Raw genomic sequence first — 26,619 nt, forward strand, 5'->3', positions numbered from 1 at the left:
TAGGGGCGTGGAAGGACATTGCAGACACAGAACAACTACAGAGGTACAGAGTGGTACTGGGAGAGTTGAGGCAGGGAACAAGGAGTATCCCAACTCATACACAAAGAGGCAGAGCAGAATGTAGCCTGAGAGAAAGACAAACAGACTGATGAGTAGCGAGCACCCCTAAAGAGTGCAAGAGGTAATGCAGGGGCAGAGAGCGCCCTTTCAAGTAGAGGAAGGCGCCACATAGGCAGAGAGCAGAAATAAAGGATTAGAGAGACCCTGCAAGCTCAGGGTGGGTATTGCGAGGGGTCCAAGTGGCATGGAGAGACATTACAGACTTAAAAAGTACCCCTTGAGGTACTGAGAGGTATTGCATAGGGCCACAAGCATCCCTACAGGCAGCGAGGTAATGTATGGGCAGAGAGAAACTGTAGACTAGTGAGAGATACTCTGGGGCAAAGAAAGGCCTGGAGGTACCAGAATACACTGCAGGGACAAAGAAAACCTCTAAAGGGGTGGAGAGACTCTGCAGGCTCAGAGTAACCAAAGCGGTACAGAGTGGTACTGCTAATGGTGTGGCGGGAGATTCCAGGCAAGGAGTGGACCCTGAGAGGTGCAGAGTCAGTGCTGGGTTAGAGACCAGTCCTAGGCTGTAAAGCAACTCTGCAAGCTGAAAGCACCCCTAGAGGTACAGAGAGGCACTGTGGGGGATGGGTGTACTTCTGTGGCTGCTGAGAGCCTACAGGCTCAATGAGCATCCACAATCAATCAATCATTGTTTATAAAGCATAGCTACTCACCCGTTAGGTTCTTAAGGTGCTAATCCCCAGAGGCACTGAGAAGTAGAGCAAAGATGTGCACACCTCAAGGGCTGCTGAGAAGCCATACAGTGACAGAGAGAACCCCTAGGAGTACAGAGAGAAACACTGCAGTGAAAGAAGACAGTGTAGTGAAGAGCATACTACACAATGGGAGAAATACCATAGACAAGGGACTGAGCCCAAAGGGAGGAGGACATATTGGAGGTGACAGAGGGTATAGGTGAGTGCACAGGCAAGGGGCCAAATAGGCAATCCTTTGTGAGGGAAAGGACAGTATCAATTTGCCATATAACTTTTTGTGATGCACCAGCGGCACAGGCTGCAGGGCTATATCTACTAGGCCACACAAAGCCACTTTGTGTGGCTTTACATTGCCTTGTAGATTTGGAGTAAGGCCATGCCACACAAGTTGCTGCGCTGCTTTACCTTGTGCCACAGAGGTGTTCCATGGGTGTTGCAGCGGATGTTACCAAGCAACACCCGAGGATTTTGGCGCATTCCCAGGTATACAAGATTTTGTAAACCTGGAAATGCATCAAAAGTCTACGCCTCCCCAAGGGAGGCATAAAGAGGAGAAATAACATTATCTCTCCTCGTACTTTCCTCTTTATATGTGTGCTCCATTCTGCAGCACAAATAGAAACAGGAAAACGCTTCCTGTGATTGTTTTTGTGTAGGAAGGTATCCCTTCCTGCACAAAAACTTTCATCCCGTCAACGCAGACACACTTGCACTAGGGTGCAAAGGTGTCTGCGTTGGCGTATGGCAGCCCACTGTGCGCCAACACAGAGGAAAGGGAATGATTTGTATTTTGTAGATACAGACCATTCCTGTCCTTTTCTTTTGATGCAGTGCACTGCATCAAGAAGACTTGCAGCGCTGCCCTGCGTCAAACGTTTGTAAATATGGCACTGAGTGACTAAATCTCATTTGAGAGAATAGGACTGGTTGAGATCTCAAACACGCTTATGGGAAACCTGGGTCTTAAAATTAATAAAACAAAATCATTTGTGATGAAGAGCGGTCCAAAACTAGCAAAAAGTAAAACATTTACCTTGGAAGGTGTAGAAATACTTAAGGCTATAAATATTACTTATTGGGTTCCCATTGACGTAGATTTTGATTGGACATTTTTTGTAAGTGTCCACGTAATGCAATTTCAAAGAGCCATAGATGCTCTTTTTATATTTTCTAAAAAGCTGGGTCATATACCGGTTAAAGAGATGTTGACTGTTTTTAAAAGTAAATGTTCTTCTACTGCATCATTTGGAGCAGGAGTCTGGGGCTATGCTGATTGCTCAAGTCTCCAAGTAGTTGTAAACAATTTTTAAGAAGGTTATTAGCAGTCCCACAATCTGCCCGGTAATGTTTTGTCATGAAGAATTAGGTTTGAGGGGCATATCGGATTATATAACATTTCAACCTGTATTGCTATGGCTTAAAATTTGGTCAAATCCTGAGACCCACTTGTGTAGAACAGTGATCCGGGACTGTCTGTCATTATCACGGTCGATGGACATACCTTGGCTTAGATACATCCACTCTACTCTTCTCCGTCTTGGGGTAGAGGAGTTTTTTCTTGCCCCGGACTCTTTAGTGGGACTGGATATTAAAAGGATTAAGGAGACATATTGGCACTTAACTCATGACCCAAAATTAAACATGGCCACATCTATGAATCAGGAGAGGATGCCGCTATATCAACTAGAGGCCATGTTATACTTGGATATCATTAGCTCTGAGCAGCAGAGGCTTTTACTTACTAGGCCATTCTTGAATATTATACATTATCTAGTAACATTCACTACCTGTGGCACCTGGTTTAAGAAACTTCCGCCATGTTGCTGTGATGGTAAAACATCTCAAAGCACTTTGCACTTTGTCCTTTTTTGTACCCTTTATATTATACCTAGAAGAAGGTTTTTATGTCCAATTTTTATATCCATGGGTATAAGGTCTAGCCATCTTGCTTTTTCTTATTTATACAATTTGGGAAACAAAGAGATAATATAGGCTGTGTTAAATTATACATATGCCGCTTTTGGTACCCGAAATTCTTTTTATTATTGTTATTTATTGTAAGTCTGAGAATTTTGTATGTATATATATGATGTCTTTTATGGTTTTTATCTGAAACCAAATAAAGTATTTGATGATGATGAGTTCCCAAACAGAGACGACTGGCAGAATTCCCATTACAAGTACATGTAACCAGTGGCGGCTGGTGTTCAAGGGCTAAGGGGCTGCGCCCCTAGCCTTTTCTGTCCTCTCTAGTGAAGCACACATTTAATTACATGATGAAAGTAAAACATTTTCTGCACAACATTTCCGGAGTGAAAGTTGTGCACTTTGAAAAGCCCCACTGCGCCTGCGTCAGTATGTGGCTGAAAGCTGCACGGTAGGGCTGACAGGGCTCAAAGCCCTTACGTTTTCTCAAAATGCAGTGACGTCCCTGGCTTATCTCCTCCTCCACCAGAAGCCCTGATTCTAAACAGCCTGGAGCGTTTTTTGTTCAGCCCGGCTTTCTGAAAACTTCATGTCACTCCGATATTATTCTCCACGCCCTTTCCTATTTACTCAAAGGGTGGGGTGTGATCAGAAGGGTCTACTACCAGAGGTCACATTTTATTAAAAGAATGTGGCATTGTGGCAGAGAAATGGATTAAATACAATAAATAACTCCATCCAGGGCTCTCTGGGAGACAGGAGTGTGACCTGAAGACCTCAAGTCATAAATATGCCAAAGACAACCCTGCACACAAGTAAGTTGGAGCTCTATCTTTTTTACAGACAATAAGTAAAAAATCTGTTCTCTCAGCTCTCCTCTCCTTTCACTGCCTCTGTGGGTGATTTCGTCTCTCAAAGGCAGTAATGGTTCCAGTAATTTATCATGGCTAGTTATTGTTTTTATTTCTTCTGCAGACTAATGAAGTGATATGTCATATTAAACATGTAATCTGCAGCTCAAATAAACGTGCACCTTTTATCACTAAAACTGCTGGATACTGGATGGGCGAGGCAATGTGTGTTTGTTTGAATGTGTTTGCAGGGCTTGAGAGAGTGGCTGAGAAAATGTGGGTGTCTGTGTATAAGAGTTGTGTGAATGGCAGTGGATGACAATGTGGATGAGTAAATGGGTAGGTGACCAAAGGCAGTGGGTGAGTAGGTGAATGGAAATACGTGGGTAGTGAGGCTCTCTCACAAGGTGCAATTGCGTCTTGAATTTGTGCCCCACCACTGCTTTCAGTCACCAGCCACCACTGCATGTAACTGGCTGCATTTCAAACTGAAACATTTAACTGGCTGAATTCCCACTCAGAGAGTATGTGACCACCTGGATTTCCATGCAAGGGATGTGGGTAGTTCAGTTCTCATAGTGAGGTATATGACTCGGTGAATTCCAAGTCGTGCGATGTGACGGGCTGAATGCCCAAAGTGCGGTATATGACTAGAATTGAGGGCTGTGACTGCTTGGATTCCCCAGGCGAGTAATGTAAACAGCTGAATTTCCTTACGAGGGATGCAATTGGCTGCAGTCTCACCTGTGAGCAGCTGAATGTAAACATTAGAGGCCTAAAAAAAACACTGATAGCATAAGGTGGAACACACTGTGGGAAACAAGTGCTAATTTAGAACCCAGAACGAGCTAGCAAAATTAAGGACATCTTGTGACTCCAAGACAGTTCCTTGAAACGGAAATTGAATACTGTCATTTAGCCACAATGACACTGCTTAGAGCAGTGATTTGAAGCAGAAGACAAAAATATGACATTCAGCCGAAGCAAAAATGATTCATAGAGAAACACTGCCTCCTTGTGGAATTGAGAGAAGCTTCGCCTATTAGCTGACACAGACCAACAACCCAGACAATCAACTCAACCACACTTGAACCGTTGGTGCAATATAAGACATAAAAAGCATTCTGAATGAAGTACCTTCTCCCGACACATGAAGGAAAAGCGCATCAGATTATTTCACAACTCCTTGCACCGCTCAGTAAGCACAATTTTCTTTTCCGCTAAAAATATTATCAGTCATTTACTTTCTTTTATAAATGTACACACCACGTCCAGATGGGACTCCCATTTTGGTGATTCTGTATGTGACAGTCTCAGCATCTGAATGAGGGAACATGGTGGTAAGCATGAAGAAATAATGGAAATTAGAAGTCCATAGGGTGTAACAATTTTGAAATGAAATGACATGAAAATAGTTTCTAAAGTAGTTGTTCACTCAAATGTATTTTTATTCCCTAAACAGATAATATCTTGGAAAGACCAATATCATGACTGTATGGAAAGCCTCCTGAAACGTATATGATTGTGTACAACATTGATGTTCTTTGGAAAATAAGCCTAGAGCTGACTGATAGCAGAATAGAAGACCAACCTCCCCGTCTGCAACTTTTTATTGTTGCTACAACAACGTCCTTACTCTCGCTGATATCCTGGGTTCATACCAGCTAATTTAGGATTTGATCAATGCTGGACCATTCCCATGTAAAGCCTCAGTCGCCTTAAGTCTCTCATCTTCCACTGCAGGCAGATTGCTGGGTGTTACGCGGAAGGCTATGGTGAACGGAAGTCTGCTCTTCCTGCCCCCGCGTGGTCTCCCACTAAAAGAAGGACTTTAGTACATGCTTATGAACTTTCTCTGCGACCGTGAATGCTGACCTAAGGGACGATTGCAGACTCGCTTTGCTTTATTTGTATTTCATATTTTTCCTTGTGCTCAACTACAGCTTATAGAATAGTTTCAATCACCTTTCACTGCATAAAATTGAATAAAGTACCAAATTTGGCGCATAAGCATGTTACGTGATAAAAGGATACGGAGCACAAGAATCTTCGGGAACTTCTGAACTGTGAACTTTTTTGTACATTTCCTTCTTGCTTTACACCGATCACAGGTCTGAAAGAGAACACAAGATGGCTGTTTATAGGGAATTTGCATTCATGGAACTAAGGCTGCGGTGTGTGAGAATGAATATTAGCGACACTGCTCTGTGGCTCTGGGTGTAATCTGGGTAGAGAATTTAGGATAATGTGCATTGTGGACATCACTAGGTGTTTGATCTACTTCAAGTTCTATTTTTATTAGATCCCTGATGTGTTTAGAAACAAGGAACAATTTCCAATGATATCTGCACCATAGCTGGAAAGGACAAGATGTGTAAGCAGTTCTTATCAATATCACTCATTGATGTGTACAGCATAAGTGAGGGTCAATTCTTGGGGATGAAGACAGACCCTCACACCTCTGGGGACCAATGCCATTGCCTCTGATGCACTGAAGATAACTGTGTCCTGGAAGCCCAGTGAATTCACTGGTGCTGCACTGGGCGTGATACTTGAAGACATTGCTCTACCAAGTAATTTACCACAAAACATGTGCTTCCTTTTAAAAGATTCTAAAAAAACCTGTTATGCGTAAATTCGTAAATGAGTACAAATCAGTGAGATGTGTTAGAATTAAACACCTTTGATATGGGACACCAAGATTATAAAGTAAGAAATATATTAGCAAAAATACTGGCATTGCTGTAAAATAGATTCCATTTTACACAAGTCAACTGACTATCAAAGTGAAAATTTAGAAAATTTTCAATATGAAAAACGTCTTGTGCCATACTAACTTAACAAGCGAAGAAACAAAGGATTATTGATCAATGGTGGGCCTGCAGTTTAGGCACTACTTTTTATATGTGTGTGTTGCTATAAACAGCACGATCTATTTTAACAATTTAGTACAAAAGCTTCAATGAGAGAGGAATAAAATTGGCAGTTTTATAGGAACATTTTGCATGTATGATTTGTTACATCCATTCACAAATGCACATAAATACATAGGAACAACATGACAATTAAAGGTCAGGGTCATAATACATGAGATCTGACAGTCGGGAAGTTACTATTTTTTCCACTGAGCAACAAAATAGAATGTGAAGTAGGTCTTTTCAGTGTCAACAAACTTAAGAAGAAATCAGAGCGGAGGATAAAATGTAGAATTTAAGAAGATTTGCATTGACTTGGATTATCTGTCTTCAGGAAAATGCACCACTGACATTAAATAATGATAAAAATTATTAAACTGTCTTTAAAACCAACAACATTATTTGTCCTTTTAACAGGCTATGCTTTAAGAACATTAAGAAGGATTTCCAATGAATAGTGATTTCTTGTGTGTCAATTGTAGATTATGTAATTAATAATGTATTCTTCTGAATGATAAGACAGGCTGCAAGTGACATATTTTTTTAATTTCTGACTGTTTTATTGTCAGCCTGAGACATGTCTGGCTGAGACAGGTGTTAAGTATATTTTTATGGACAACTTGTACAAATACGTTTGATATTTAGTAGACGTTTTAATAAAATTGCATAAGATAACTGTACAATTCTTATTTAAAATGAAAAGATTCATATGAATCTGAACATATTTACAAGAAATCAGATAACTCAGACAATTGTTTTAACTGTTCAGTGTACAATTGTTCCTTTGTTTGTATAGGAAGAGTTTCTTTCAATTTTGAGAGGAGAATATTCATATGCAATGTATTTAGTATTCTAGAATTAATATTGTTGGATTAACAAATCTGATTACTAACAGTCTGATTAACAATTTTGAGTGATTAAAAGGTCTGGCTAACATGTATGAACCAAGTCTATTCACTATGCTTTTAGATATTTTCCCCTCACCATCCCACAATGAACTCCCGCCATTTTGATACTGATAACACATAAACCGGCTTACCTAAAATCAGTAGGAATACTCAATCTGCTATTGTTTTCTTTACTCTCATGAAGATGATGCAACTTTTTTAAAACAAATAAGAACTGCCACACATGCAATGATAATTTCCCAACTGGATGGCAGCAATACCACTTTGGCTGGAGTGTCCATTCATCGTTCAGTTGCTCAAGGCTATACTTAATACCACTTTGCAGCTCTTTTGTACCAAGAGGTAGTTTCACCACATTTTGCTAGTACTGAAGGATCTTTGCTGGGTGCCATTTGAATCCAGGATCAGACTTAGATGCCTTGGCTTTAATGTATTTATCAAGGAAGTCTGCCCTATCCATCCAAACCCCTGACCATCTCTGGTGGACAACATAGCTTCAGGGTCAAAGCTTCATTATCATGTAACTAAGAATTTAAAAATGTTACTTGCACTTAATCAGTTTTTCACTGGGGCTGCAACCAACTGCTGGAACTCCTTCCTATGACTTTAAGAAATCAATCAAACATATTGGCCTTCAGAGAATGGTTTAACACTCATGTTTTTCAACTTCATCTGAACTAAAGGGCAAGCAGGGCATTTTTTCCGTTCACTCCATCACCCCTGATCTTAGTCTACTTTAACAATTTTTGTCGGACCACCACCTCATATTTTTGTCAGTCCACTATGTCACACTTTTATACTCTCTTATCTCTGTTTACTATTTCAGTTTATGGACGTGAACGCTTGAGGACATTCACTATACATCATATTTGTCTCTGTAACCCTACAGTTACCTGTGAAAGATACTAATGCCTATCAACACAGCTCTACTGTAGAAAAATAGCTAAGGTGGTGAATAAATAACTATGGTGGATATTTGTAGCATGTTCATGCAATGTTTTGGTCTTTAATTTGGCAAATACCATTCATTTACACCGATAATATAACAATTTGAGCATATGATCAACAACTGTAAGGTATGCAAATATGGTGCTGTCTTGCTTTCATATCACACAGCTTTATGTTTCAGGGTCTATGAATAATACACTGTTAACTGTATTTATATCAATTTGTTGTCCCATATCTGCTGTGTGCTGAAAAGTGAATTCAATTCCAACAAGTACATCATTGCTTTATAGCCATTAACCAGTTTGTTTATACTTGTAATATTTTAACCTTATAATGAAGGAAACAGGCGTGATTTCTGGGTAAAGGTCTAGTAATTTAGTAACATTTAAACTTGAAAAAGTAAAGGTATAGCAAAACATATTCCTGTGCCTCTCTATGCCCAAATTATGACTTGAACTTAATAAAGTGTAACACGAAGTGAAAAAAGATTGGAATATTTGAAGTGTAGGATTTGGATTTTTCAATTTCCTACAGTTTAATTTAGCATCAATTTACTGCTTTGTCCCCCAACCCCCATCCCCCTGAATCTTGAAAGCGGTGCAGAGTGCAGGGAGGTGGGCAAATTGTTCTTCAGGAATAGGAAGGAATCCCATAGTATGTGGCCTAATCACCACCTTAAAGGACCCACTGAATGGATTTCTGGGAGATAGCCCTTCCCCAGGACCTTGCTATAGATCCTCTAGTAAGATACTAAAAGGAAAGGTGACAGTCTGGTGACTGGACTGTCTCCTCAAATACCTACCGGCTTTTCATCTCCATCCAGGATATCTTCCTTGGTAAAGAGCCGCATGCAGTCCATCAAGGACACTTCCTGGTAACCCTTCTGCAAGGATAAAATAATAAATGAGAGCTGGAGTTCAGGCTTTGACAACTCAAGAAACTGCTCAAATAACAACCAAACCTACCTTAGCAATGGGAAGAGAGAGATCCCAAAAGGGGTCAAAGACTGTGGAGCAGTATCCACACTCAGTGCAGGTGAGTGAACTCTTCAGCTGGCCAACAAAAAGATCTGTTAGAGACAATACATGAGAGATGAGTGAACAGACTGTGCACCGCATTTCCTCGATATCAAGAGATACTGGTGAAACAGCAATCACATGTGTGATGTGCATTTCCCTCTTTCAAACCGCATCTCAACATCTCTTTTACAAACAGACTGAAAAAATATTGCGAAAATCTGCGAGGTCATGTTATAAATAAATACACTGATGCTTTTCATGGTTTCTGATGGTTTTCCTGGCATATATTATTGCCCTATTTTCAGCCCAAACAGGATGTTTACTTACATCTAGGTATGCTAGCAAGTCTTTTATGTTCTTTCTATGCTTATCTTTAGCACAAAACCAGTTTTTTTGCCTTGAGTGGTTTATGGTTTCCTCATTAATCAGCTGACTGGTCCCCCAATCTATTTCTTTGTACCTTCCCAGACGATAATAAAGACCTTCTAGGCTTATAGGTACTTCTTGGGTGTTTTTAGGACTACATGGAGACATTTGTTTGTGTTTGTAATTGACTTTAGCATAGACACCTTTGAAACAACCTGCTGCGGACATATCTGGTCTTTCCTCGAATTAGCCCTATAAATAAACTTTTCACCCTCAAGGAACACATATCCCAAACACAGGCAAGGCCTGATTCCAGCTCTCTCGTCTAAAGAAAGTTAAACCATTTACCTTACTCCACGGCCTACCAGACTCAACACTTACACCTCTTAAGGACATGCTACAAGCCGCAGCACATTTAATCCGGGGCTTGAAAAAATATGACCACAACACCCTTGTCCTGATGGAACTCTACTGGCTCCCCTCTGGTGATTCTTGGCACACATGCAGCCAGGATGCTTTCAAACTAAAAACTGCAAAAAAGAAAAACCAAGGCATCAGGCCTTTTTCATCTATACAACCCAGACTTGGAACAGCATCCTTGTATCCACCAGGCCTGCCCCAATACTACTCCAATTTAGGAAAGAGATGTAGGCACACCTCTTTAAAGAACACTACATCACAATGCATTAACCATCCACAAACCAGATACTTATCCTACCACTCGTTGACTTTATTCTCGTCTATGTCCATGGTACAGCATTCTGCTGACTTTTGGATAGGTTTGTGCTATGTAACTATCCCATACATACATGATGAGGTACCCTACATCAAATAATAACGTGACAATCTACCAACTAATGTTTACTGGATACAAACGTGGATTAACCACTGGAGTATACAGACCCTGCATCTATAAAGCCCCGAGTTCATCCTTGAGGACAACAAAACCAACATCTCTTGGAAGAGCATCTTAAAAACCATTGTATTCATGAAAATTAAACTATGAGATACAAAGGTCATCTTACGTTGGAATGTGGACCTCACCCATCACCTGTCCTATTAAACTTAACACTGTGGAGTGTTAATTATTCCCATCTGCCTCTAAACATGAAGCTGTGCCTGTTTAATTGTGTAAATTATTCCACATCTACCTCTAAACACTAAACTGTGCCTTCCTAATTGTGTAACAAAGTGCTGAAAGTGCTCCTAGGGCCCCGCGTGGGCCTGAATAAAGCAGAATATATAAATAAATAACATGGTGCCGACTAAGAAAATCATACACTGCCCCAGCAGCAGGCTAGCAGACTCAGGGAAGTTTCTACTGGCTGAAACGTGTAATGAAATCAAATGGAGGGTGAAGGACACACATTTTTGTATGTATTGCTGTTTAGATAATGGTTTGGACATTTACGTTGTGTTTGTTTTGTGCTTAAGGTTATGACAGTTTTTGGTGGTTTCTATAATGGAATTTTAAAGAAGCCACAATCAAAAACTGAAGACTGAAAAACAGAACTGCTAAGCACAAATAAGCAAACAGTCCCCAAATTTCACTCAATCATATCTGAAGTTTTTAAGGCAAACAGCTAGCCACAGATGTGGTTAGGCCGAGGTTCCTTATTATTCTACTGGGTTTATCAAAATAGGTTATTTTTATAAAAGCCACTGGACAGCTCAAATTTGCCCAGATCCCTCAATGAGTAAGGTCTCTCTTAATCTGCTTAGCATACACATACCTACAATTTTGCTGTCTTCCCGCTGTAGATACCGTTTCCACATCTCCTTTCCCTTCTCTCCATCACTACAAAGAGAAAGATATCATATATATTACAAGGGCGGCAGTTCTCAGCTGAAAGAGCAAGGTGGACATGTCACTAAGACTCCTCTGAAACACTGCCTCTGGGGCACATAACTGTTTGAAATTTGATGATTGCCTTGTCAATATTGTCAGTCCTGAAAGCCATGCGTGGTTTGAGCAGAGTGAATCCCATGTCAGGGCAGAGTTCCGCTGTGTGCTTGCTAGATTTGCAGGGGCACTTCTGTTGTCTTTTAGTGTAATTCTCCTGTTAAAGGTACTGTTTTCCCTCTGGATTTAGAAATGTTCAAGAGGGAATAATCCTCACCCTTCAGGAACTTCATAAAACTATTTCACTATGGATGACTGCAGTCGCCTATTGAACAGGCTCCACTGGGTAGGCTAGTCACCACAAATATTAAGACTGTAAGCACTTCAAATCTAACATCAGAAGAACTAACAGGGATTTGCAGACATTTCACCATGAGGAAAACACTAATACACTCTTGACGCAGGTGTTTGCCCCGTGGTACTGTGCTTTTTTATGGGCGGTGCCTGTGCACCCACTGTCATTTTCATTCAGCCCCTGGGGATTTCACCAGCTCCAACTGCAGCGCTGTTTAGGTGCTGCACTGCAGGTGGTGTAATGTACACCGGCAAAAAAAATGTGGCATACCTTCACAGGTGGCTCACACTCTAACTGGTGTAGAAGGAGGAAGTTGAGCTCTTAAGGATAACTCTCTCTTTCTAGGCTCCGAGTTTGGCTTAGCAATGGCCATGGGTTGGCAGCGAAACTGCTGAGTTGAAAGCAGTGCAGTAAAAGCTCTTACTTCAGCTCCCAATGCAAGCATGAATGCATGGCTTCTTTCATCGCGCAGGTCATCCAGGAGCTAGCTTGGTGCAGCTGTGGTGGTAGGCCAGGAGTACCACTGAAGAGACAGCAGTAGTGCAGAAGAGATTATTTTTTCGGTTCCTAGTGCAAACAACAAGTGATGAAAGCCCTGATGGTCTCATAGGCCACCAGCACACTATCCTAGTGTGGCAGGGGTGGGAGGCCAGCAATGCCACTGCTGACAAGAGTACAGTGGCTGTTCTGTGTCTGTCCTCCAGTTAAAAGTACTATCACACATACTGGAGGCAATAATATCACAGGCATAAGGCCTGTTCCATGGTGCCAGGGACAAGGATTAAAGTATATCTAAAATAATATAGAGGCAGCAAGTGATTCTATCTTGGCAAATGAGACCATGACTTCAAAACAGCTACGTTACCCTTTTTTGTCTTTCTAGGAAGGAAAAAGGCTATTTCCAATACAAGGAAGCAAAGGTCAATCAGGAATAAGGGTCCACTCAAAGCACCTCTGAGCAGCAAACACTCTAATTGGTTTCAGTGGTTTTGGGCAAGATGAACTTAGAACTTCATCATTTGTCATTCATGTTTGTGGTTTATTAAATGATAATCATACACATGCAAGACCTGAATTCTGGAAAATTCAACATCACTTCCTGGTCCTTAGTTCAACAAGGAAGCTCCCGATCTAAGAAACCAAAACTAGTCCCAAGGAAGAACTAAACGTCATATTGTGTTCCCACTCATATTCTACAGATCTACAATGAATCGATTTGGACATTCCATAATTTACTTTAAATGCATCTAAATTACTCTCGCTGTGGCTTCAGATCCTCCTGTCTCTTAAGAAATGTCTTAGAGGCAAGGTAGAAATAGGACATTAGTTAAAAATGGGCAGCTCTCAGTTTCATCACCTTTAGTAGAAGTGGAGGAACTGGCATTTTTTATGGTGAAGTTGCTGTCCCTTTCCCCTTCCCATCTGCCGGTCAGTATGGCAAGAGATGACCTGCCCTATTTATGTCTATCCTGATGGCATTCTCAATGTTTTTTGGATGGTTTTGCATCAGAAAATGACGCTAGGCAGGTTAATGGCATTTTTTGTTTGCCTCTAACCAGCCTAACGTCATTTTTTGATGCAAAACCTCCTTCTCCCATACCGCCACCCCCACCCGGATAAGGTCTTTTTTTTTTACGCTTGCCCACCCTTTGCGCCAGCTTGCGGGATTCCATAAATTTGGCACCCGGCTGGCGCTCTGGAATGACACAAGCCGGTGCTATACTTTTTGATGCAAACCTGCGTTTGCACAGTTTTGCATCAAAAAGTGTCAATATGCGCCTAAATGACACCTTAAAGCTCAGTCAGACACACCAAGAAGTTTTTAGTGCATATTTTTAGTTACTTAATTAAGTCTATCTACAAACCCACCTCAACTTAGTCAAATTCAGACTTTGTTTCTACCCTAGTTCAAGATCCAAGTGCAACAAATGCAGAAGACGCAGAAAAACAATAAACAGCAAATTAACCGACAGAAACAAGTAGTCAAGGGAGTCTAAGATCACTACTTAGGTTTTTCTCTTGCTTTAACACATTTTAGGTGACCCACATTTTTAGTTTTTAGATCATGCCTAGTTCCTCTATTTCTCCTCTGCACACATGTACAAAGGGACCAATTGCCCTGTGTAGGTCAATGGTGATATGCTCAATCTATAAGTAATTGAATATATAAGAAAGTCTTACGGGAGATGGTCCAGGTCATCAGGCTGGGCTCTGGGGCGTGATGTCACTCGGTTCACTTCATTGTGGAGTCCATCCAGGAGGAAGCGCAAGAATTCCTGAGCATCCTGCTGGCTATACCAGCAAAGGTAGCAGAGAAAAAAAGGAGGAAAGGAAAATGGAAGGATGTGAGGAAGAGGTAGATGGGAAACGGAGTGGGGAGGAAGTCAGAGAGAGAGAGAGAGAGAGAGAGAGAAAGAGAATGTAACAGAAAGAGAGAATGGGGTTAAAAAGCGATAGAGGATGAAGGATTGATGTGGGGCAGGAGGACAGAAAGATTGAGAGGGAGATGGAGAAAGAGACAAAGAGATCGAAAGATGGGAGAAAAAGCAAGACAGAAAGGTTGAGGAGAGCGTAAAGAGAAAGAAGGAAGTGAAAACAAGAGAAAGCAATTGAAAAAGAGAAAGGAAGGAAGCGAAGAAAGAAGAAGCGAGAGGTAAGGAGGACAATGCGAGATAAAATGTGAGAAAAAGAGCATTAAAAGTGAGAACGATAGAAAGTAAGAGGCATGGAGAGTGAGAGAGCGGGGGATACAGAGAATGTGTGAGAGAGAGAGAGAGAAATGGGGCATAGAGGAGAGAGACCGAGCAAGAGAAAGTAAGAAAGCAAGACAATCAGAGAAAGTGAAGAGGACAGAGAAAGAGAGAGGATAGCAAGAGAGAAGAGGGAGAACAAGAGAGCAAGAAGAAAGTGAGATAAGCGAGAGAGTTGGGGATCGAAAGTGAGGGATAGAGAGAGGTGTAGAAGAGACGATGGAGTGGGTACACAAAGAAAGAGTGAGCCAGGGAGAGGGCGGATGAGAGAGAAAGAAAAAGGAACAGAACAATGAGAGAATAAATGGGAAGGAGAGAAATGGGGAGAGAGATAGAGGAGTAGAGTGTGCGAAGTAGTGAGGCCAACAGAGAGTGAGAATTAGAGTGTTAAGGAGATGGAGAGAGGAGAGAAAGAAAGAGGAAGAAAGAAAGTGAGGGAGAAAGAACACCATAGAGAAGGGGCGAGAAAGAATGAGAGGAGAGAGGTCATGAGAAACAAGGATGCGTGACAATTAGAAATCCATGTTTACTTTGTTGTTTTTATTACTTTTTTAGCACAGTTGAGGTGACGTTATCCCTACTTACTTATAACCCACGAAACGGGGGGCGTATCTCTGGATCTGGGTCTTGAATTCGGAGGGGCTCACTACGTCATTCGTGGGCGCAGTCCACATCGTCTGTATCAGTTTAGCAAACGCTGTGATAAAATAAAATAACGCAAATATTGTGTTTCAAGTGAAGGACTGGGCACAGCTATGTAACAGAGAAAGAATCAGGAGGGGAAAAGAGATGTATACAGAAAAAAGTTTGGGGGACCTTCAAATAGCCGCTGTTGCACAAGCGTATTTCATCAAAGTTGCAGCTGCTGCAACTTTATTTATAACCTGTAGACCGTCTGTAGGCCTCTTGACAGTCACCAGTGATGAAGCAGAAAATGAAGGTTTTACATTTATTAACGCATAAACGTAGTGCTGAAATAATCATGTGTGATTTTAACCGAACTAATAAAGATTGTACGGGGACAAAATGTGCCCTCAGAGTAGTTTGCCATCATTTATACGCGTGCTTTATATAACGTGGTGTATTAGAATTGCACTAATCCGACATAATCATAAACGTGTGCTACGATTTGCTTGTTTGAAATGTTTTAGCTTAGCATTACTTTAGCGGAGGCTTTGGCCTAGTTGCCTGGTCTCACGGTTTAGATGTTTGTATTTTTCCACTGTGCTATTAAACGTGTATTTCTGCTTGAAGCTGTATTTTTCCACAGAAACTGTTCACATGCTTATCTTAAAGTTAGTGCCAGCCTGGCATATTTTCTCTTTAATTCAAGGTCGACTTGCAGGTGCGGACAATGGAGGCTCTGAGAGTAAGCTAATCGAGAGACAATGTTGCAAATTATGTACCCATCTCCAAGGATAATGTATGCTTAAGTAAAAGCTTGAGAACTGTCGTTTTTGATTGGTCAATTTGAAGCTAACCTATGAACCCACCAATGGAGACCCTACTGGACTTGAACTGTTGTCTATAAAACCCAGGTGCACGAGAAGAAGGTAGCCATTATGCGCTATGATTGCCATTGAGAGTATTACTCTCTATCTTCGGACATCCCGCCATTTTGACTTCGTAGCTACTATGACCCATTTTGCTGCGACGCCATTTTGAGAGACTTTGATGCTTTCTCTAGTCGAGAGAAAGAGACTTTAATGATTCTTGCCCTAGAGACTTTAACTTTGATTTGCCCCTTTGCATGAAGTAGTAGTCTTAACTTGCCGCCGTGAGGCAATTGCCCCGTTCACCCCTGCCCCTTGGTCCCGTCCCATGCTGATCGAGAAACGGTACCTGTGAGACGAAGACTTCATTGATTGCTGATTGGAATTGGTAATTATGAAAGGAAATTGTAAAATTGCATTGTGTTTCTTTTAGGTAACCAACTGCTGATTTTGATAAGGACCCTAGCTAGGAGTTTTCTAAATTGATGTTGCTAAATTGTTTTTGCATGAAGTCCCACATGCGGATGCCAATTTGAGGTTAGTTGAGGATTCCATATGCCGCACGATGCAATTTGAGATCTTGTTATGCTGACTAAATGTACGCAATTAGCCCATTGCAGATTATCGTATTAGTGCTTTGCATTGCCACTATCGAATGCCTTGTGATTCAAATGCTACATAGATTACACTTGTTCCGACGATATGGACAGCTATTAATGTTCATTTATGTTTATCATTTGGTGTTGAGACACATCTATATCGTGCTAGCTTTGTTAATATAGGGAAATAAACTCACTAACTTTGCAATAAACTGGTGTGGTTATTCCTGACTGAAAGGTCAGGGTTCGCCGAAATGTATTCTGGATTAATTGTTAAGTGTTATGTCGTTCAAGGTGTTGCTTATGTTCGTTATTGATTATCGATAAACGGTGATTGATTGATTAAAAGTACAGAGAGTTCCCACTTAGTCAAAAGATTAATCGACCTAAAGAGCATCCGAACGCAGGTAAATTGTTACCACGTTCCGCTCTATCAGTAGATGGTAGCAGAGGACGGTTACGTCTTTTGGGACCCTGTACCATTAGAGTACATGGTGTCGAATTAACGGTTACGCATTTGAGGCCTCATTCGGAAGGTTGAATTAGATTTTCTCGGATGAAAATAATTGACAAGATGATGATGGGCTAGGTCCACCGCGACTTTCCCGGGATCTCGGAGCTTGCGAATGGAGAGAACAGAGATGTGGAAACAGCGTTGGCGGTACTAGTGATGGTATGAGTGAAGTTAGGGTTTTGCGCTTGCACAGCTTATTGCCGCAGAGTGTGTGTGAAAAGGTTGTGAGGATTTTTTCTTTAAGGATAGCGGAGGCGCGACTCCGAGTGTAGAAGTAGAGAAGTCGTCGAACTTCATGGAGATAGCGGAGGTGCGGCTCCGAGTACGAGAGTAGGGAAGTCGTCGAACTTCAGGTGCGTCTGGCGCTTTGTGCATAAAAAGGTCCACGTGGTTGTTGTTGTTGAGACGGGCCCTGCGAGGTCAAGAGACTCCGGAGTATGTTGATCCATGTTGTGGTCTGGGCGGTTTAGTAGGTTGATCGGGCGTGTTCAACGAGTGGGTACGTGTGTTAGGGAGTGAAAGAAACTTCGACTTCGGGCTTTGACAAGATTCTAAGTGCACTAGAACAGATCATTGACAAGTTGAGAGTAGGTCTGCGGGTCAGATTTGCTTGCGAACGTGGGGATTGAGAAAGACGGAATAGCGACCGAGGCTGGTGAAAGAGATCGAATAGTGGCCGAGGTTAGTGAAAAGTCCCTAAGGTCCTGAAGCGGTTGTGTTACCCTTCCTGTAGTAAACCGACAGATCTGTTTTAGTTTTGGTAGCTCGCGATACATGCAAAAAGTTGTTACGAGAGGAGCTGAGTGAAGGAGGACTAGCCGCGAGGCTTTGTCAGCCGCAGTGTGTGTGAGTGTGACGTCACTAAGAGCCGCGCTGGGATAGGTTGGTTGGAGAGAAGGGTCGCGCACGGATTGGACGCAGTCCGTGGGACTCGATTGGAAGGGGAAAGGCAGGTGAAGAGTATTCCGGGAATTAAAGTCACCTATTGATTACAAATTTTGTGGAATAACAGTGACCTATTGATTATAAACTTTGTGAATTAAAAGACGAGAAAATGAAATTCCTTAAAGCATTCAGGAGCGCGATGAAGGGAGAGTCATACATTAAAGCGAGCGTAGGAGAGGAAACGCCGCCCGAGGGTACACCAGCTTACATTGTAATGGAGGAAAAAGGGGTAGCTCCGTGTCTTTGGCTAAAGCAATGGCACAAGTGGACAGAGAAACATGGGAGCGTAGCATTCCCGATACATGGGACATTCAATATAAGGGTCCTAGAGAATTTGAGATTCACGATGTATGACATGAAGGTACCTCCAAGGCCAGCACAGTTTGAGGCTCTAGCAATATGGGAACTCATGGCTAGACAGCAACAGAAGAACAAGTTTGAAACAAGGATGAGGAAGGTAGAAAAGACACTAGCGGATGCTAGGTGGGATAATGCGCAGAAGGTGTGGAGGTCAGATGTATTGCAGGGAATAAAATTGTTCCCCGCAATTACTAAGGATGAAGAGGAGACAGGTAAGAAAGCTACCTGTAAGACAGACAGGAAGTGTTCCAAGGATAGAGAGGACGAGGAAAAGTTGAGAAGAGAAGAGGAGTTAGAGGATGAGGAGTTGATAATGCAATTGCTGAACGACCGTCCACCACCTTATGCGGAGAATGGACAAGGTCCAAGTACCAGTTCTGCCCCTCCGGCATCGGTACAGAACAGTGAAACGCAGAATCCAGGAGCACCATCGGGATCTAAGGATCCGAGTTTACTGCTCACCCCACAGATACCGCAGGTTAGGAGAATGTATCCAGATGTGCCCGTGTTGAAACCAGCAGAAAATTATCAGCCGCAGATGCCAGGGTACTACAGCAGTGATAACAGTGGAGGAATGATTCTAGATCCGACCATAAGGGGTGTACAGAATGGATACAAGCCAACAATGGCACAAGCTGAATCAACTCAGTTTGTGATGCCTCAAAAGCAGATGCAGGGAGGAAATGTTCATGCTCAAATGACGGGGAGCCAGATGGGCATGCCGGCAATGATGGCCCATAATATGGGGATGAACATGCCTCAGAATATGGGAAATGGACAGAATCCAGATGCAATATCACTGCCCATTACCGTAGGTCCAGTGGTACCTTTGTATAGTCAGCCTAGCTTAGGTATGAGCAGTCAGGGACCAATGCTGCAGAATGGGACAGAAAGAAGGTGCATAGAAAACACTCCAGGGATAACTCCGATAGCGACTCAGCCAACTGGGTCTGGGTCCCTGATGGAGTTTAGTCCCATATGTGCTCAGTCTACACTGGTGAGGTCGAGCCCCCCACTGATAATACCATTAACATCGAACACTGAAAAGTTGCCGCAACCATCGATGGCAGTCGATGTGAATGCTACACTGATGGGGGTAAATGCGCAACAGCTGACACAGTGGTTCAACAGTCTAAATTCCACACAAAGTTCAGACAGTGGGAAAGGAGAAAATTACTTGAGTAGGATGAGGTTGAACATGGAAGCACAAGAATTGGTGGAAGGAAATATGGGTGTGAACAGGTTAGAGTCCTACACGGAAGAGGAGTTGAGGTATCTATGTCCAAAGATCACGAAAGAAGTAAACAAGGTACATAAAAGTTTGCAGGAAGTAGCAGACAGGAACGGGATTGACATAGGCAAGACGAAACACTTGAGCAGGAGCTATAGGTTGGATTTTGGGACCACAGATTTTGAACACATGAGATCAGCAGGCATGAAGGCACACCTTAGAGAATTGTTGCAGAGTGCCCAAGTGTGGAGGTGCTTAGACAAGTGGGAAAGCAAATGGGTAAAAAGAAAGGATAAGAGGAGGGACAGTGCCACAGAGCACAATGAGAAAGGACCGCAGAGTAGTGATACAGTAACTATGTTACCAATGAGGGAGACAGCAGGGGGAAAATTAGTACATGTACCATGGCACAGGAGCGATATTCAGTCTTTTACGAATGATTTTCCCAAACTGAGGGAAAAGCCGATCGAATGGTATCAACAGACTGATAGGTTTGTGAAGCTTGCCAAATGTCTCTGGGAAGACCTGAACACGTTATTCGAGATTGTGGTTCCGGCAGATTTGTGGGAGGATTGCAAAAGAGCTGTAGGTTGGCCGACAAGTGAACCAGAGAGAGACAGAGAGACGGGTGCACCATCCCCTATGGTGATGTGTCTGTACTATAAGGTGATCGAGCATTTGAAGACGAAGGTTGCCGCGAAAAATGTGGATTGGCAGAAAATTGATCGAACTGCCCAAGAGGCTAAAGAATTGATTCATAGTTACTATGAGAGGTTGTTGAAGGCGTTCAAGAATTACAGTGGCACGGAAGCAATTGAGGCGAAAGATATGCTTCATTTTGTGTTCAGATTTGTGGAAGGGCTGAGACCAGAGATAAGTCAGATGATAAAATCGCATTTGATCTGCTGGCAGTCGAAACCGATTGATGAAGTCTTGACTTATGCGAAATACTGTAGCGACGAAATTGAGGTGAAACAGAAAAAGTTGAAAGAGAAGGTGATAATGATGCAGCTTAAGGCGGCTCAGACAGGCTTGCAAGGTCTGCAAGGACTGCAGGGGTTGCCAGGGATGCAAGGGTTCCAACAGCAGGTACCGCAACAGCAGCCGCAGTTGCAGGGAAACATGGTGTTTCAGCAACAGCAGCCGCAGTTGCAAGGAAACATGGCATTTCAGCCACAGGCCAGAGGCAGAGGTAGAGGAGGTTTTGTGAATAATGGTCCGGATTTGAACACTGTTGTGACAGGTGTGCAGGCAATGAAGAAGGTGATGCCGTGTCACCTGTGCGGAAACGTAGGTCATTGGAAACGCGAGTGCCCAATGGTGGTGCAGGAAGGTGCAGGTGCAGGTGTAGGTGTTGGTCAGCAAAACAATGATGTCAATGCATTTCAGACAATGAGAGGACCGAAAATGAGAGGTCCAAACCCAAATTTTCAGACTATAAATCAATTGCAGGGATTACAACCTATGCAGCCGCAGCAGATGCAGATGCCCCGTGTGCAGATGACGCAAATGCAGCCGATGCAACAGCAGTTACCTATGGTACCTAACCAGCAAATGCAAATACCTTTGGCACCAATGAGTCAGCAGCAAATGATGGTTCCTCCACAGGTAACGGGTCAGGTAATGAGCACAAACGGCACAGTACAACAGTTCCCATTACACAGTGAGAGTGGAATAAACAACGTATGGGAGAGTGAAAGTTCAGGAGAAGAAGGAGACTGTGTGCTTGCGGCATCTCTAGAAGTTGATCAAAGGGGTCCGTACGTAGAAGGAAGAGTAATGGGTCATCGCGTCTCATTCTTGGTTGACACGGGAGCCACACGTTCAACTGTTAAGAGCAGTGAAGTACCAAATTTGCCACTCTCAGGGAGGACAGTTCAAGTGGTGGGAGTAGCAAACAGGCATCTGACGAACCCAATAACAGATCCGATACCAGTCAACATTGGTAACTATCAAGGGGTACATCAGTTTGTGGTGTGTGACTCAAGCCCGATAGCACTGTTAGGAAGAGACCTATTGTGTAAATTGGGTTGCTCGATCATGTGTTCAAACGAAGGAATAACAATAGAGACGAGCAATGATGGGGAAGACGAGGACAGTGTAGAGGGGGATGAGATAGAAACAGTTGACGAAGAGTATCCTCTGATTTGTCTTTTACCAATGATAACTGAAGAAGATATCCCAGCAGAATTACGGGAAACAGTCGGAAAGGAAGTGTGGGACATGACAGGGAAAGAGGTGGGATTGATGAAAGGAGTAGAACCAGTAAAAGTGATGGTAAAGCCCAATGCGGTCTTTCCCCAGACCCCACAATACCACATGCCACAAGATACCCTCATGAAAGTTGCCCAACTTATTGACGAATTTGTAAAGCAGGGAGTACTAAAAGAAGTATTAAGCAGCCCATGTAATTCACCGATAATGGGACTAATAAAGCCAAGTGGGAAAGTCCGACTTGTACAGGATTTGAGAAAAATAAATGACATCATAATCAAGTGTTGCCCTGTCGTACCGAATCCAGCTGTGATAATGTTTCAGATCCCTTGCGAAGCTGAGTGGTTCTCAGTCATCGATTTGTCACAAGCATTCTTTTCTGTGCCTCTTCATGAGGACAGCCAATTCCTCTTTTGTTTCAAATTCCTAGACAGAGTATACAGTTGGTGTCGAATTCCTCAAGGGTTCTCTGAGTCACCGTCGATATTCAATCAGGTTCTAAAGAAAGACTTGGAAGAGTTAGAGTTGCCATTCGAGTCAACCTTAGTACAGTACATTGACGACTTACTGGTTGCATCAAAGACAGAAAGTGGCTGCACAGCCGATACCATTGCTCTGTTGAACCATTTGGGAGGGAATGGACACAAGGTGTCTCCTTCCAAACTGCAGTTCTGTCAGAAGAAAGTGAAATACTTGGGTCACCAGATAGAGAAAGGATCACGGAGAATAATGAAGGAAAGAATTACAAGTGTACTTCAAATGAGTCCACCAAAGACAAGGAAGGAGGTGAGGAAGTTTTTGGGAATGGTGGGATACTGTCGCCAGTGGATTCCCAACTTCTCGTCTCTAGCGAAGCCTTTGCTGAAATTGACCCAGAAGGATGCCTTGGATCAGATCGAACTGAAAGGAGATGAGATGGATGCTTTTGTTGAATTAAAGGAATGCATGTGCAGGGCTCCAGCTTTAGGTATGCCTGATTACACGAAGCCTTTCACATTGTTTTGTCATGAACGTGATGCATGTTCTTTGTCTGTCTTGACTCAAGCCCATGGTGGCGTAAACAGACCAGTAGCGTATTTTTCAGCTACTCTGGATCCGGTTGCAGCAGCACTCCCAGGGTGTTTGCGCGCCGTAGCAGCAGTTGGTATCAGCCTCACTCAGAGTGAAGGAATAGTGATGGGACACCCAGTAACAGTCATGGTCCCTCACTCAGTTGAGATACTTTTGACCCGCTCCCGAACGCAGCACATGACTGGAGCAAGACTCACAAGGTATGAAACGACTATTCTGGGCTCACCGAATGTGCAGCTGAAAAGGTGCACCACGTTGAACCCAGCTACCTTGCTTCCTGGAGAACATGCTGAAATTGAGAACGCTGAAGACGTCGAGCATGACTGCCTTCAGGTGACTGAATTTTGCACAAAACCCCGACCGGATATCAAGGATACAAAACTTGATGAAAATGACCAAATTCTTTTTGTTGATGGTTCATGTCTAAGAGATGGGGTGGGAATTTTGAAAGCAGGATATGCTGTATGTACTGTGACAGGGGTCTTGGAAGCGGGATGGCTCCAAGGAGTCTATTCTGCACAAGTAGCAGAACTTGTAGCCCTTACTAGAGCATGTCAATTGTCTGCATTGATGAAAGTCACCATTTACACTGATAGCCAATACGGGTTTGGGATTGTGCATGACTTTGGACAACTATGGTCACAGAGAGGTTTCCTGACTTCTTCAGGATCCCCAGTGAAAAATGGGGAGAGAATAAGGGAGTTGTTACATGCCATTCAAGTACCAGCTGAAGTTGCAGTGGTAAAGTGCAGTGCTCACACGAAAGGTCAGGACTATGTGTCTCTGGGAAACGCCTATGCAGATTAAGTCGCAAGATTTTGTGCCTTGAACTGTATATTGTTAAGGGATGATTGGAATACAATAAGTGAACCAGAACTCGAACCAGCTGAAGCATTTGCCTTGAAGGTCGTAGATACAATAGAAGAACTAAAAGCACTACAAAGTAATGTCAGGGAGGATGAAAGAGATTCCTGGATTAAATCACAATGTATAAAGAGACAAGACGAGCTATGGGTTTCACATGAGGGAAAATTTGTTCTGCCAAATAGTCTCTTATCACAGCTTGCGCGGTTCTATCATGGGCAAGCTCACCTAGGGAGAGATGCCATGATAAGATTGTTCAAAACTGATTGGTTTAACCCCAGATTTCGTCAAGCTGCAGAAGCAGTTTGCCATCGATGTGTCACTTGCCAACAGATGAACCCAGGAAAGGGGACGGTTGTGAACGCGAGTCACATTGGTAGGGCAAGCGGTCCTTTTAGTCGTATGCAGATGGACTTCATTGAGATGCCTGTGCATGGAGGTTTAAGATATGTGTTGGTGGTTGTGTGTATTTTTAGTCATTGGATTGAGGCATACCCCACACGTAGAAACGACAGCCTTACAGTTGCCAAGCTATTATTGAGGGAGTTAATACCACGTTTCGGATTCCCGATCTCTTTAGAATCAGATAGGGGAAGTCACTTCAATAACGAGGTGATGAAGTTACTTTGCGAAGCACTGAACATTGAGCAAAAGCTGCACTGTAGCTATCGCCCTGAGGCATCAGGACTGGTGGAGCAGATGAATGGTACGCTGAAATCGAGAATGGCAAAAATATGTGCATCAACAAATTTGAAATGGCCTGACACATTGCCCTTAGTGCTAATGTCAATGAGAAACACTCCGGATAGAAAAACTGGATTGTCTCTGCACGAAATTCTCATGGGCAGGGCTATGAGACTTCCTGCAGTTCCCGCAAACATGCTTTTGAATATTACAGATGATATGGTGTTAGACTACTGCAAAGGTCTGGCTGACGTGGTTCGCTCTTTCTCTAACCAGGTGGAAGCGACCACCTTGCCACCGATACAAGGTCCAGGACACGCACTGAAAGCAGGTGACTGGGTCGTGATAAAGAAGCACGTGAGGAAGTCGTGTCTGGAACCCCGTTGGAAAGGCCCTTTCCAAGTGATCCTGACGACAACTACCGCTGTGAAGTGCGCGGGGGTTCCCAACTGGATTCACGCCAGTCATACAAAGAAGGTGCTGTGTCCCACAGATGAGGAAGTTGAAGCGCTGAAACTACCAGTGCCTGATAAAACAGTGCCGAGTGCTGAGACAGAACAAAAGCGAACTGAAAGCGAACAAGCAACAGCAGGAGAAAAAGAAATATTATTGGAGAACGAAGAGTCTGACTCGCTTGGGGAAGACCAAGGAGAAAGTTCAGACAGCGACGACGGAGCTGCAGGTGACAAAGAGCCTGAAGCAGCTGAGGGTAGCAAAAAGCCTGAAGCAGCTGAAGGTGACAAGGAACCTGAAGCAGCTGAAAGTGATACAGAGCCTGAAGAAAGTAACAGTGACGAAGGGCTCGAAGAGAGTGAGAAGGCAGGAGAGCCTGAGCAGAAGGGGGCTTTCCCAGAAACAGACGATACAGAAAAAGAAAAGGAAAACGTGACTGATTCCCCTGAAGGTGGGGACAAAGAAGAGCAGAACGAAAGAGCTCAAACCTCTACAGAAAGGATCGCAGGTCCATCAAACGGACACGGTGCAAAAAGAAGACTAAGTATCTCACCGATAAAAGAAAAGGGTAAAGAAGGTTTGAACGAAGGAGGAAGGCCAAAAGTGAAAGAGAAAAGAAAGGAAGTGGCTGTCGTGGAACAATCGTCAAGTGAAGAAAAGGACTTGGCGAAGGAGGAGAGTGCAAGCGAAGCAGAATCGAAAAGAGAAGCAAAATTGAAAAGGAAAAGGATACCAAACAGGAGGTATTCCGGTCCTGAATGGGCATATGCAGTAAACGATGATTGGACTGATGAGTTTGTGTCTCTAAGCATCGAGAACGAAGAAGAAGAAGAGATACCAATAGAAAAGAAAAGTTTCATAGACTCTGTTGATTGAAAAGGTAGTAAATGGTATTGCTTGCTGCAATATAACGTGAGACAAACAACCAGCTGAGACATTGCTAAACAGAATTGAGACAAATGCTGCTAACCGATAAGTGACTGGCCTTTTGAAGAAGACGGTGTGAACATTGTGCTCGTTCAGCTTTGTAACTGAATTGCTAGGTAGTTTCATTTATAAGTGCTTCTAGCTCTCTGATTCTATACAGATCATGCCTAGGTACGATATGCAGAATAATAGAAAGAAATATTGTAAATACGTGTGTATAGGCTTGGTACTAATATGTGTACTAATAATAATGGCAATTGTGTTTGGAATGCATGGAAAGGGTGAGAATGAGACTATTGCTGCTTCTACTATTGTTCCTGTTACTGCCACTGAACTAACACCTTTGAAAAGACTAGCAATGGATGAGAGGCTCTTGCATGATAAGAAAGAGCTTTCGTATAACGTTTTCTATCGCTTACTAACAGAGTATGTTGAGACTATGGATGCGAAAGATTGTTATGTGTGTACCCAGATACCGACATCAGTAAAGGAAGGGGTAACTTATCACCACATGCCTCTTACATACGGGATTACATGTAGTATAGTAATGTCTAGG

The 26,619-nt window shown here is 42.9% G+C and overlaps 1 protein-coding gene across 11 annotated transcripts in view; it reads right to left on the bottom strand.

The window, feature by feature from the left end:
- The window catches only part of USP2 (ubiquitin specific peptidase 2), a 185,761-nt gene that overhangs the window by 14,749 nt on the left and 144,393 nt on the right, over nucleotides 1–26,619 (bottom strand). For all 11 annotated transcript variants that reach the window (XM_069224849.1, XM_069224855.1, XM_069224851.1 and 8 more), the window contains 6 exons: nucleotides 15,294–15,405; nucleotides 14,140–14,250; nucleotides 11,494–11,558; nucleotides 9,341–9,444; nucleotides 9,178–9,258; nucleotides 5,639–5,717 (listed from right to left, as the gene is read on the bottom strand). In XM_069224849.1, coding sequence (XP_069080950.1) covers nucleotides 5,639–5,717; nucleotides 9,178–9,258; nucleotides 9,341–9,444; nucleotides 11,494–11,558; nucleotides 14,140–14,250; nucleotides 15,294–15,405 — 552 coding nt within the window. The remainder of the gene's footprint in view (nucleotides 1–5,638; nucleotides 5,718–9,177; nucleotides 9,259–9,340; nucleotides 9,445–11,493; nucleotides 11,559–14,139; nucleotides 14,251–15,293; nucleotides 15,406–26,619) is intronic.

Source organism: Pleurodeles waltl, chromosome 3_1, assembly GCF_031143425.1.
Source record: "Pleurodeles waltl isolate 20211129_DDA chromosome 3_1, aPleWal1.hap1.20221129, whole genome shotgun sequence".
Taxonomy (NCBI): Eukaryota; Metazoa; Chordata; class Amphibia; order Caudata; family Salamandridae; genus Pleurodeles; species Pleurodeles waltl.